The sequence below is a fragment of the Lepisosteus platostomus genome, chromosome 11 (genome assembly GCF_059453375.1).
Source record: "Lepisosteus platostomus isolate fLepPlt1 chromosome 11, fLepPlt1.hap1, whole genome shotgun sequence".
Lineage (NCBI taxonomy): Eukaryota > Metazoa > Chordata > Actinopteri > Semionotiformes > Lepisosteidae > Lepisosteus > Lepisosteus platostomus.
Genome location: NC_142621.1, coordinates 508590 through 521470, shown reverse-complemented (window position 1 = coordinate 521470; position 12881 = coordinate 508590). Strand labels below are relative to the sequence as shown.

General features: G+C 40.4%; 1 protein-coding gene across 1 annotated transcript in view; it reads left to right on the top strand.

Annotated features, from left to right (window-relative positions):
• The window catches only part of col24a1 (collagen type XXIV alpha 1), a 105218-nt gene that overhangs the window by 78597 nt on the left and 13740 nt on the right, over positions 1–12881 (top strand). The window contains exons 39-47 of the mRNA XM_088597661.1: positions 374–481; positions 1609–1662; positions 3149–3202; positions 3499–3555; positions 4875–4928; positions 6567–6620; positions 6958–7011; positions 9386–9439; positions 11171–11278. Coding sequence (XP_088453787.1) covers positions 374–481; positions 1609–1662; positions 3149–3202; positions 3499–3555; positions 4875–4928; positions 6567–6620; positions 6958–7011; positions 9386–9439; positions 11171–11278 — 597 coding nt within the window. The remainder of the gene's footprint in view (positions 1–373; positions 482–1608; positions 1663–3148; positions 3203–3498; positions 3556–4874; positions 4929–6566; positions 6621–6957; positions 7012–9385; positions 9440–11170; positions 11279–12881) is intronic.

Here is a 12881-nt window from a genome sequence, read left to right as displayed (position 1 = left end):
CAGTGTAGCAGAAATATGTATTTGTCCTGCTGCAGTTACCCAATCCATCCTGTTCTCAGGTGTTGTTCAGTGTGGCTGAAACAGAGAAGATCTTGGTGCAGCAGTGGACTTTGTGAACAGCACCATCATTATACCAGAACGAATTTTAACACATTAAAGATTTATTAAATAAATGTTTAACAGTTGAAATATACTGTATACCTGCCATCAGTGTCTATGGCCTTCTTTGTTTGGGAAAGGAATATGCTCCTGTAAAAACTGTTATTCGGTTCTTGAAACACAGCCCTCCCACGTGCTGCTGTGAAAGGAGTGGCGCGGCTGTGTGAGCGCACACAGTACGTGCACCTCTCACCGCTGCCCGTTGCTCCTGCAGGGGGAGAGAGGGCAGACGGGAGCTGCTGGCGAGGTCGGGCCACATGGCAGTCCTGGGCCGCCTGGAGCCACAGGACCCAAGGGTGCAAGAGGAACCAGAGGCCTGCTGGTGAGTGTTCCCACCCTTCCCGTTTCCTGTAGGAGCAGCCCAAGCCACCTGGATGGTGCTGCCCATCCTGCTCTGCCCCACGGGGCTCTGTAACTTCCTCCGAGCCTCCCAAGGGAATTCAGAGGCGTTTCGAGCTGCTGTTGCAGATGGCACACAGGGCCCACTGTCTGCACGTGTTGTTTCACCCAGAAACTGGACAGGGCCTTGAGTCCGCAGAACCTCAGCACTGTGGTATGACTGACCAGATGGATAATGTTAAGATGCAAGAGTAATACAGACACATGGATGTAAGAGCGACCAATAATAAGATAATCAACAGTAATCGATTTGCAGATTGCCCTCAGTGTTATTATCAATATTGTCAATTAGAGTACAAGAGCTATTGCATTTATTTAATCCCTTCGAAAATAACTAAAGAGCAGTCACATTGTGGGATAGTGTCACAGCTGAGTTTGAGCTCAACAGCTTTTGTTCTGTAAGACCGCTGGGCCACCACATCCAACATAGCTTTGGGGTGAACTAAGACAGCTTGTCTGAAGGTGGTGGAGCTCAGACTGCTTTTATTGCACTTGAACTCTTAGCTCAGTATTTTTCTTTCTTCACGTTAGCAGCCATCTGATATTCCACAAGTAAGCATTAATTCATTTTCCATCTTTCTTTGACACTAAACAATTCTCTGAGCCAAGGGGCCTACTGACCGTTTAGCTGTTAAACCCTCACTGTACTGTACTGGCCTAATAAGAAGATACAGTATTAGATTCAGAGTTTTCTTGACATATCATTTCATTGAAATTTACAGCATAAAAAGCTAAACACCCTTTGTTGTTGTGTAATTAAAAGTATTTTAAGCCATTTTAAACCAGCGTCTCTGGTGACACTAAATAAATAAAACAGCGTCTCCTGTCCAGATGAAAAGTGGGTTTGTACACACATCTATCCTTCGCCCATGATGCGGGTGGCATTTCCAGGAATCTCGAAACACGGATACCTCAGGAGTAAACATGCTGCTTTTCTGAGAAGTCGCAGCAACCACGCACAGCAACGCTCTTACGGCCTGTTGTGTGCGAGGTGTGTATTTAAGATTTGTGTCGTCTTTCATGAACGTGTGTTCTGTGTCTCGTCCCCAGGGCCGAGCAGGACTGATGGGCCCTGAGGGGGAACCTGGCATCGCAGGATATACAGTAAGTTGCTCTGCTGATCTGCACACTGTTCCCCAGAAACAGCCAGCACATCCCTCCACAGCATCAATACAGCAAAGAGTTTGTGCTCATGAGGCTGTGTGCAGCCTCTGTAAAATTTAAATATATTGAATCATTAAAATAATAATGTTTATTTTAATAATCCTTTAACAAATAAATTATTATATATCATTTCCCCCCAATAATTTATATAGAACCTTAATGAGAAAGACATTCTTGTTTGCAATTTCTAAATGAGCTGTGGAAAGTAGGTTAATAGTCATGCAAAGCCACTTTGCAATGTAATTATTCTACAAAATACCCTGGAGATAAAACACGTCTAGTTCATATCTAAAGAGTGCCTTAATCTTCTTATGTTGATGATAAATAATGATTAATAAATCTATTAATGGGCATGTTGTTCTGACTCATACATTTTGGAACCTCAAAGTCCAGTAATTCATAAGAGAAATGGTTATTCATTTTTTTGGGCATGTTGTGATTATTTCAGGAGGTCAATAAAATACCTTCACTGAGCGCTGTTTATGTTGTTACAGTATAATACAAAAACACGGTTTACTTTTCATTCCTCTGTGCTAGATCAAGACGCATCCAAACTCTTCACAGCAGAATAAAACTTTGCTAATGTCATTCTTATAATTCTGAGGTTTACCATGGAAACAGCATACTGAAGTGTAGTAAATTACAGCGACACTAGAGTAAAAGCACAGAAAAACATGGATATGCTAAAGTATTTGGGTCTTTTCTTTAAACAAACTTATTTTTATTTAGTGTCAAAGCCTCAGATAGGGCATGAAATGACTTACAGCTGTTAATGGCCAAAACATACACCATTGCTTAAGGAACTATACATTTACTTGCTATGTAGTGTGCAAAAATAAGACCAGTAAGGAAAATCAGATTGCCTCTGTAAGCAGTGTTGATGGACTAGACTGTCAGGTATGGTGACCAAGGACACTGCTCTGTAAAAAGTGCTGTTATTTGGATTTGATATTATTCTTATTGAAATAACAGCACTCATTACTCAGGTGTGAATCCTGGGCCCCCATTAAATACCTCTCTGAGCTGAACAATCTGGCCTCCCTAAATTCTCCTTTAATCCACCTGTTGAAGCTGTTTCTCACTCCTTCACCTGGCCTGCTGTGCACTGGGGCTGCCCTGTGTCATCCAGTTCAGGACTGCCCTTCAATGGTAGATGAAGTGGGTCCCCTCCAATATGTCCAGTGCTTTGGGATGAAAAGTGCTACATAAACGCATTTAGGTTTTATTACTTAATTTAATGAAGCCCTGGGATTTCATAAGAAATTGTGCTATTTCATTCAAACAAAGGCTCCTGCAGAAAGGGAGATATTCTTGGTCCTGAGAAAAGGCAAGGACCCGTGGTTATGTGTGTCACTGTGTTTCTGTGGAGAGGAGCCAAGCATCTGCCAGTGAGAGCCGTGTGTAACTAGAGATTTCTTCTTCCCAGGGCCATGCTGGAAAGCTGGGTCCACCTGGCCCACTTGGCCCGAAAGGTGAAAAGGTAATTGGATTTTTTTCATCTTTATCTTTTCCCTGAAGAAGACACCAACTGAACTCCAATATTCCTGCATTGTTCGCCTTAGTCTACTCACAGTTTGTAACCAAGCTTTCTAGCTGATACCCATTGGGTTTAGACTGCGTTTAGAAGTACTGTACATGTAAAGAAAGCAAATGTCCTCTCCTCTTCACTTTCTGTGTGTCTGGGGAAGTTTGCCCTTAATCAGGTCGGCCACAATGCTGCTACTGTACAGCAGAAGAACTGTCTCTCTCACGAGTCTTGTGCTGTGACACTTGCAGGGTTACCCAGGAGAAGATAACAGGACGCCAGGACCCCCCGGGCCCTTAGGTGAAACAGTAGGTCTTGCCTTCCTTCCACATTCGATACCTGCTTAGCCAGTGGCAGAGTCGCAGAGGGGCTTATTCAAACTGCAGTGTTTAACAGTCCTTCATCCTCTTGAGCGAAAACAAAATCAGACCCATGAAATTGGGTCTAGAAATGGCCTTTCAAACTGCTGTAGAAGCCTCAGGATCTCCACCCGGTCCTGGCTCTGGACAAAGCTGCCCCTAGGAATTGCCTGGGGTTCCAAACACTCCAAATTTATTATTTTATTATACCAATCCTGAGAAAGATTGAAATATTGGACGAACAGGATCCAAACAAAATATTGTTGCTGCGATTTTTTTATTCTTCATTTTCTGGCAAAGTGTTCCTCTTAAATCAGTCCTCCAGGATCAAGTGAAAACTCAAGTATAAACACTGAGAGTAAGCAGATGCTGTAGTGTGTATAGCCCTTCAGCCGTCTTGATGCTCAGAGTGCTCCATGTGCTTTTCTCATTCAGTGCCTGTGTTGTAGGTAACTGTAAGAATGTGAAGTATCAAAAACTTTTACAAGTTTACAAAAACTTACATTTGTAGGATTTTAAGTACAAACCTCCCATTATCTGCTTTCTGTGTTGTTATATTTTGTTAGCATGGAGTGTAAAAGCATACAGTTCAACACACAAAGTATTCACACCAAACCTTTATGTAAAGCACTAGAACTGAGAGTGTTTTATGACGTGATTTAAATACTTTTTAAAACATGTAAAGGAGTTTTCAAGGAGAATGATTTGAGTTTCTTTGCACAAGACTAAGATGATATGTGCTTTTAGGGTTTTAATACTTTTGGAAAACTGGCTGCCGCAATTGTGCTCTTTTGTAATAAGAGCTGTTCATGTGATCACACGTTATTGTGTGTTTCTGTGTCTACTCACTGTCAGACAAAGAGATGGTATTTCGTGCCACAGAAGGCATCAGCCCATTTGATCAGTTGAAAATCCTTTGAGGAAGTGGGTACTGGCACAGGCCACTGAGGAACGGCTCTGGTACCATGAGTCCTGATGGTGGCAGCAGCTTACAGAGTGTTACAGAACACTGCTTTTTGTGTTGGCTTAGTACACTGAAAATAATACAATGGCTTCAGCTATACCAGGCAAAACACAGCAGGACTTTCTTTTTCGCTCCAGTTTCATTCAGTTTCAAACGAAAGGCTAGTAGTTTTCTGCAGGCTACCTCAGAGTCAAAAGGAAGACACCCCTCTGGATTCCCAGAGGACAGAGCTCTGTACCTGTCTGTCTGGCCCATGCTGACAGACGAATTCCACCCCGTATGGTTTACATTTCTGTTCCTGTAGGGGCCTGCTGGAGAGCGCGGTGATCGAGGAGAGCCTGGAGATGAAGGTTATAAGGTAATGATCATGTTTATCAGGAGTATGTTTCCTTATGGAGCTGGATTTGCAGGGACACTACACAGGAAGTGTCACGTTGAAGCCTAGTTGAAAGGAGACCACACAAAAAAATTCACAAGGCTCTTGGACAAAGGGGGAGTGGAGGAATTACTTTGAAGATTATTCCAGTTCCATGAAAGACCTGTCGGAAATCTTTGCTTATCGGCTCTGCATGATTTGCTTCCCCTACCAATAGAAACACGCAAACACCATGATTATGACAGGGTCATGTGAGACGCTGAGAGCAGAAAATGAAAGCATTTGAGAAGAAGAAATTCAGCAGCATTATTAGCTTTAGTAATAAAAAAGAATTATTCATAAATGATTTCGCTAGAATTGATGTGCTATCCACCGAAGAGCTTGGAAGGAGTCCAAAGTAACACAACAACCCTTTATTTAAAAAGTAATCAATGATCTTACAGAATAAGATGGAATTGGTGCCCCTCCACAGCTGTGATATGTTAGCTTTGCTCCTTTTCCTGTGACGTGTTGTCCTGACTTTCAGTGTCTTGCTTGTCCACCTGAAACATAGCTGATGAGAAGGAAGGGGCTGCACTGGCCCATATACCCTACTATTGCTGTTTCTTGCATCCTGTATGTTCTGTTTCTGTGGGAAAGTTAGCAAAGATAATAAATAATTCATACTAAATAAACTGAATATTTGTGGCCCCTTCCCACATATCCATGCTCTTTTTTACTATTTGTACAGATTTCTTTTACAGATATTACTTATTAATGACAAAAACTCGGTGCTGGGCATAGTTACTTTTTGCAGTTAGGAGTTACTTCTGTAAAGGGCTGCTTTTTTAAAATTCATTGCATCATGTTGGAGAACAAGTTTGCATGTTCTCTCTGTGTTCGAGTGGGTTTTCTCCAGGTGCGCCCTTTCACCTGCTGGTTAGGCCCAATTGCTTGAATGATCGGCTTGATTGGCTGCATTTAATTCAATCTTTTACGGCCCTGCAGTGGATTGAGGTTCCAGCCTCAGCCAGGGCAAGAGGAGTCCTGTGTGCTCAGTCCATCTTAAACTCTGTGCTGCAGGGATAGTCCTGCTTACAATAACTTTTGACAGAACAGGTGGTTTGCTGATACTAATAATTGATACTGGAAATTGCTTTAAAAAAGATAATATGATACGATAATAATATTAATAATATGATAAATTATTTTCCCCTAGCTTGTTTGCTGTTTTTAAAATAGTTAACCCAAGGTAACTTGCCGCTGAGATGTGTAACATATTAAAAGTAACCTTTTCAAAGGAGGAAGTGTTACACTTTTGTGTAAACTAAAATTACAGTCGCTCTTTAACTAAGCCATTTATATTCAGAATGACAACTTGCAAGAAAAGTCTCTGCACCTGCTGTAGCCCCTGCTGTTACAAAAGAAGAGCATGTTGAGATGTTAATAGAAAACAAATCTACACCTAGAGCAAAAGTCAGGAAGCCCACTGTAAAAGAAAAAATGACTGTTTCAAAGAAGGAAGCTTGCTAAGGATTGCATTTCATAGATTCACATCTTGTACTTAAAAGCATTTCTTACTCAGGCTGCTGTACCTGTTGTACTTGTGACAAAAGTGCCCTTTGTATTCCTTCTCTCCAGGGTCACATGGGCATTACTGGACCAAGAGGTGCCGTTGGACAGCAAGGCCCACCTGTGAGTGTGACACCTTCTACATTACTTTTTTCTGCATGAGCGCAGTCAAATCCATGAACACTTTGTGGTTAAGACCCCAAATGACCTTTGTTATTGGTGCATCCAAAAAAAGCTGTAGCTCTGAAAACTGGTCAGGTATAAAAAAAAAGTGTCCTAGATGGTGATGTAGTTGATCATACAGCACAGTACACCTGTGTCACATTGTGCTGTGATATAGTGTGTTTTTTGCCTCATTCAATCGAAAGCACCTGTTTGGTTCTCCTACATGTGTACTGTAGTATGTATGCCGGCTGTGCAGTGCCGCTGAGTGCCTTGACTGCTCTTGTCTTCTCTAAAGGGGAAGCCAGGGGAACTGGGAGAGCAGGGGCCCAAGGGAGAGAAAGCAGCTCAGGTGAGACTGACACTCTGAGACAGATTGCAGATGCTACAAATTATACCTCTGTGTTTACATTATTTCATTCTGAAAATACTCATTTGTTTCTGGCAGACAGTTCTGCAAAGGCTGCCAAGGCTCTACCCATTCTTGATAATGTCTTTGCTCTTTGACTGCTCACTATATGATTAGGAGATTCATGTTCAGTTCTGTTTTGCTGGTTAGAGTTACCCGTTTGTCTTCACTCTATGCAAATCATCCCTGCTAAGGCCATCATATTACATGGCCTTCGGCAAATTGGATAACCACAGGAATCATACCACCTTGGCCTGGCAGTTATTATGCAGTTGCTTGACACATGAATGATTGTGTTCCAGTTTTTATTGTGTTGTTTTTGAGGCTTGCCTATTCAGGAGAAAAATCTCCTCTTTTACTGGTAGGGAGCTGCTGTGCTCAAATGATAATCTAAAGAACCCTGAAAGTGAATCTTTGATACTGAATTGTGACTAATAAAGACTCACTCGACCACCCACACAGAGATTACTGGAAAGCTGGGTAAAATTCTTGACTTTGAAGCTTTTTGTGAGCATTTTATAAAGCAGTTTCTTTTATACGTCTCAAGCAAAAGGAATGAAGTCAAAATAATCCTGTTGTTTTTCAACTTTTGAAACTAGCATGATCTAAGATAGCTGTTTCAAGTACTTATTGAACATGAAGTGTGCATTTAATTCTAGAAAGTATGAAGATAAAAGATTAATGCCTATTAACTTAATGAAACTACATTCTAAGCGACCTTAGAAGCCCTATCCCCTCATTTCATCATAGCCATCAGGTTTGTTTTTCACATGAAAAATGCTTTGAAGTAGAATATGTACTTAAAGAGAAAGTGAAGGCATCCAGTTAATAATAATAATAATAATAATAATAATAATAATAATAATAATAATAATGATACCGATACAGAAGCTGATGCTGAGCAATACACTAAAGTGCACTTTACAAGTGCAAACCCAAATTCAAGAAAAACATTACGTAGAATAAGGCTTAGTTTATTCTGTATACTCTGACTAAGCCACCATCTCATCATTTAACTTTTCTGAAAAGGAAATGAAAGTCACATGATACAGGTGACAAAGTGTATTCAAGACTCTGGATCTGCTGTGAATTCTGAAGTCATGCCATTGTACAGGCAAATTACAACCTCTCATAGTTTCAAGAGTCAAACAAGTTAATTGGCTAATCATTTACCATTGAGGCTTAAATATGTTTTGCATTTCCAAGGTGATTTTATTCATTAAATTTTGAAACAGCATGCTATGGTGTTAACTCCAAACTGCATAGAATAAGAAACACTCAAAACTTGTCACAGAATGCAATATTATTTGCTTGTCGATATGAGTTAAATTATGTCTTTGGTGTTTTCATATCCTGCTTAGATATGTTCGTGATAAAGAAGAAAATTTGTATGAATTTATGTACACTGGCTCATAGCTTGTTGAAATTTGGCCTATTGTACCCACATGTTGAGAGCTGTTAGAAATGTCAGATTTCCATGGAAAGGGTGTTCATTCAGAAAGTAGAAAAAAGACACACCTACATTTTCAACCTTTTCTGCATGCCTTTTAGCTTGTAACAATATGCGTGTAAAATAAAAGCATTTGAGTTCATTGAGAAGGTTTTCTGTCAGTTGCTTGAGTGATGTCTACAGTGCATACTGTGTAAAAGACTCCTCAGCATTGAGGATATTCTGATAAATTTATGTTGATCCTCAGTTGTTCCTCTGTTTATCCGGCTGCATCATGTGCAGGACTCCTGCCCATTGCTGAAATGTTGGGGAGGTGATGCACCACAGGCACACTGGGCCACCTGGTTCCCCGAGCTTTGGGGAGTCTTTCACAAAGCTGTTTCATTCAGAAACTGGCAACGGAACTAACAGGAGCACCTTCAGCAGAAAAAACAAACAGAAATATGTTTTTAATAAAGTGAGGTCTGTGCAGCACACTCCTTTGACCTTGGCCAGTAAAATCTTCATTCTGGAGACCCTTTTCACTCTTTCTCCCAGTACCCAGAGAGACAATTTGAGGACAATCTCCTCCTCCAGCAGCCTCATCCAGTGTGTCCAGTATGTGACATCAGTGGGTCTGCCAGAGCCATAGAGCCCAGGGGCCGAAGAGTCAGGCTCTTCAAATCAAGTCCTGTTACGTTTTCCTTAAAAGGTTTTCACACCAAAGATACCAGGCACCAGGTCTTGGGTCACAGGGCACAATTAGCAGCTAATCTTTTTTACAACATCTGGCATAAAGTATCATGCCCTGGCCAGGTGCAGGTGAAAGGTGAGTGTGGCCAGGTGTGGGTGAAAGGTGCAGGCTGAAAGGTGTGCTTGTATTTCCAGGGCCTGCCAGGAAAGAAGGGAGCCAGGGGCCCCCCGGGGACACCAGGCACTGAGGTGAGTGGACCCAAGAGCTGCCTGGCATGGACGTACAGTAAATCAGGAACAGGGAAATAATCAAGTAGAATGTTTTTCCTTCATGTTGCTCTATGAACTAAAGTTATGAAAAGCAGGAGCCTTTTAAATCAAAATATTTAATGGCTTCCAATGGAAACCTTGATTTATAACCAGTACTGATAGGATAATCTCTGTGACAGGTAGCAGTTGGCATAATTAATGCTGAATACATTCTGTATTTTCTGCAAGTGGTATCTCCATTCCTGTGGCATGCAGCATACCTTCAGCAGAGTGCGATGGAGTTGGAGTACACAGTATATAACTCAACTTTCAGAATTCTTGATGTCTTTCTCTCTATTTTTTTTGGAAGGTTGACTCTAATTATGTGAGATGCTTAATTTCTGTGGAATACTTTCTTTGAAACAAAGCTGAAATAAGTCTTCCTGGATGCAGTTTTTAAAAAGGTTATTTTTAACTCGAGTATTTTCACATTTGTATTTTTTTACTAATTAGAACCTCCTATGTACGTTTCTCACTTTTCACTGGCTTTTAAGTAAAGCTGTGGAAAATATTCTAAAAAGGTCTTGAAGGGATTTTGTGTTTTTTATGTACTATAACAGAAAAACTTTATTTAATTGATAAATGAACTCCAGTACGGTATTGGCTTTTCACTGGCAGATTCCTGGGTGTGGGTTCTATGAATCTGTCTGGTTATATGTGCACAGTTATTAAAGACATACTAAGAGGAGCAAAATGTTAAAGTCCTGTTTTCAGTTTCCTTTAAGCAACGATTACCCTTGTTCTAAATTCATAAGCCCATACACTGTTCTGGGATCTCTCCTTTTGGCACTGTCTTGAGGTGATTCATTTCAAATAGACCACATCTCCGTGCTCAAGCTTATGAAAAATACTTTTGCTGAATTTGATCTTCAAATTCAAAGAGTAAAGAAATTGCTGTCAATGATGGAGAGGTCTTTGAAGAAAGATTAGTTTTTGACAGCTAATATATAATCATCATCTACAATTCTGCCTTTGGGCCAAGCAAATACAACACAAAATATATTAAATACAAAACAGAGTAGTCTTCTTGAAAGCCAATCAGTTGAACTTTTCACAAATCTGTCTTGTGCCACACCACATTACCACCTGGGGCTCTACTAAATTAACTGGTAGTACTGAATCTCTGGCAGAAGCCTTCTTGAACAGCAAGAGTTATAATTTGTCATGCAAAATGAAATCAAAACTCCCTGTATACTTTGAAATTCAGTTTCACATAGTGCATGCAAAATAATAGCAAGTGTTGTGAAAAACATTAACTGAAGAGGGCGCACAAATAGATCAGTTTTACAGACCACATTACTGCTCACATTAAATGTCAGGGTATTTTATCAACATAGATTCAGGCTACCATTCTGAAAACATCGTCATTAAATAAATGGTGAGTTTAAACAAAAGACAAAATTTAAAAAAAAATCTGTGTTGTGTGAAGTGGAATCTTTTTAGACTAATTCCAAAAGAAAATGACATGTTTCACTGTTATAAAAGTGATTTCTGTTTAAACTAAAAGTGATTTAAACCCCTGTACTGAACTGTATTGTTGACACAACCCAAGTCTACTCACAGCACATTACAGCACATGCTGAATATTTTTCTGTTTGTCATTGTTTTCCCACAAAGGAACAGTGATATAATCTCAGTGTTGTTGACCTGATGGGGGGTCTGTGTTTTCAGGGAGGCACTGGCTTGCCAGGTCCCAGAGGAGCTCCAGGTTACCCCGGATTCGAAGGTCCTCCAGGACACCCTGGACAGCCAGGACGTCCAGGGAAAGTTGGACATGTGGTATGTGTGGGGACCTTTTTAGAGTTTATTACAATGACACAAATGGGAGAAAATATAAGGGTATTTTTTTGTTGGAAAGAATAATACCAAAAGGTATTAAAAAAAAAAAACTAATTTGATGTGGTTTACTGCATAACTGAAAAAGAACCCCTGATTTTAAGAAAACAATATATTGCTCATTACCCAGTAAACCACAACTGTCAACAGTTCAGCTCAACTGTTGTTGTTCTCAAAACATTTAGATTTAGGGTTGCCCCAGTTATTGGTTTTGACAGAGTCTGCTGTATCGCAGGCTAGGAGCAGTGTCTTTTTCAAGGCCTAGTCTCAGTAGTCTTGGATGTAGACAAATAGAGGTAATATTCTGTCCAGCACAGCTGCGACACTGCAGATGGGAGAGGCAGTGAGGCTCCAGCTGTGAAGGCTGGTGCTGTGGATGTTCTCGGGTTCGAGAGGAGGAGTGACGCAGTTGTCTGGAAGACATCACCATGTACAAATGGAATATTTAAATACTTGTTGCATTTACTAACCAAGGCCACAGGTTTGTTAAAAGGGTCGAAGAGACTGAGTTTTCAGAATGATGATTTTCTGTGAAATGGTTCAGGGACAGATGCTTCCCTTTTCTTTGAGAGATCTTCCTGAAAACTTTGCAAGCCTTTACAAGTGTGTCCCATTCATTTAAAAAGATAATCTTTTTTTCTGGAAACTTCACATTGACATTGATTTTGCAGGAAACATTTGAAAATATTATTAAATGACAATGACAAACGTCTTTAAAACAAACATTTCAGAGAAGATTTTGGATGAGAGCCAGCAGTGGGCAGGAGGCAAGTAAGCAAGGCAGTACCAGGTGCAGGAGGCTTTTCATTGAGATTCACATCCTGTGTGATTTTTGCACAGAAAGAAGCTGAGACAGGATTCAGCTCTGCCACTTCCTGCCTTGTATCTCCTATTCGTTTACAGTTTTAATGACACAGAGAGCTGTTTGACTGTGAGTTTACAAGCTCCAGATCTGCCAAACTGAGCGGCAGGGTTCCAAAATGACTTTGTACATATAAAATTATATATTTTTATGCACCTGAGAAATATGAAATATTGATTTAAGCAATAAATAGTTTTGAGAACATTTGGTTGTTTAGGTGTGTTTAAGATTTTTCTATAACATGCAGAAAAAAGATCTGTGCCATACTGTAGGTGCACTCTAGCACTTGATAAAACAGTGAAATAACTCAGTTTTCTTAAGCATCTTAGGTTCACTCCACTAACGTGTGCTGCTCTCACCTGGATATACCTCTTGTCTTTTACTTCCTGTGTAACTTCTAGGCAGGAGTGCTTGACTCCAGTCTGTTAGCATGACCACTGCTGTGGGATGAACATCCTGAGATTCCTGTACTTCAAACGTTTCTGATTTAGATCAGAATGCCACCTGTGAATCTACACCTTTCTTTGTGTTCTGTCACGAGAGTTTCAGTGCTTTTTTTGCACCACATTGCAAGCAGAGATGAGTAATTAAGGCATATCGATTTGCTGTTAGTAAAGACAAACAATTACATTTGATTTGATACAAAAATTATATTCTATTATAGCATCCATTGTGATATTGGGA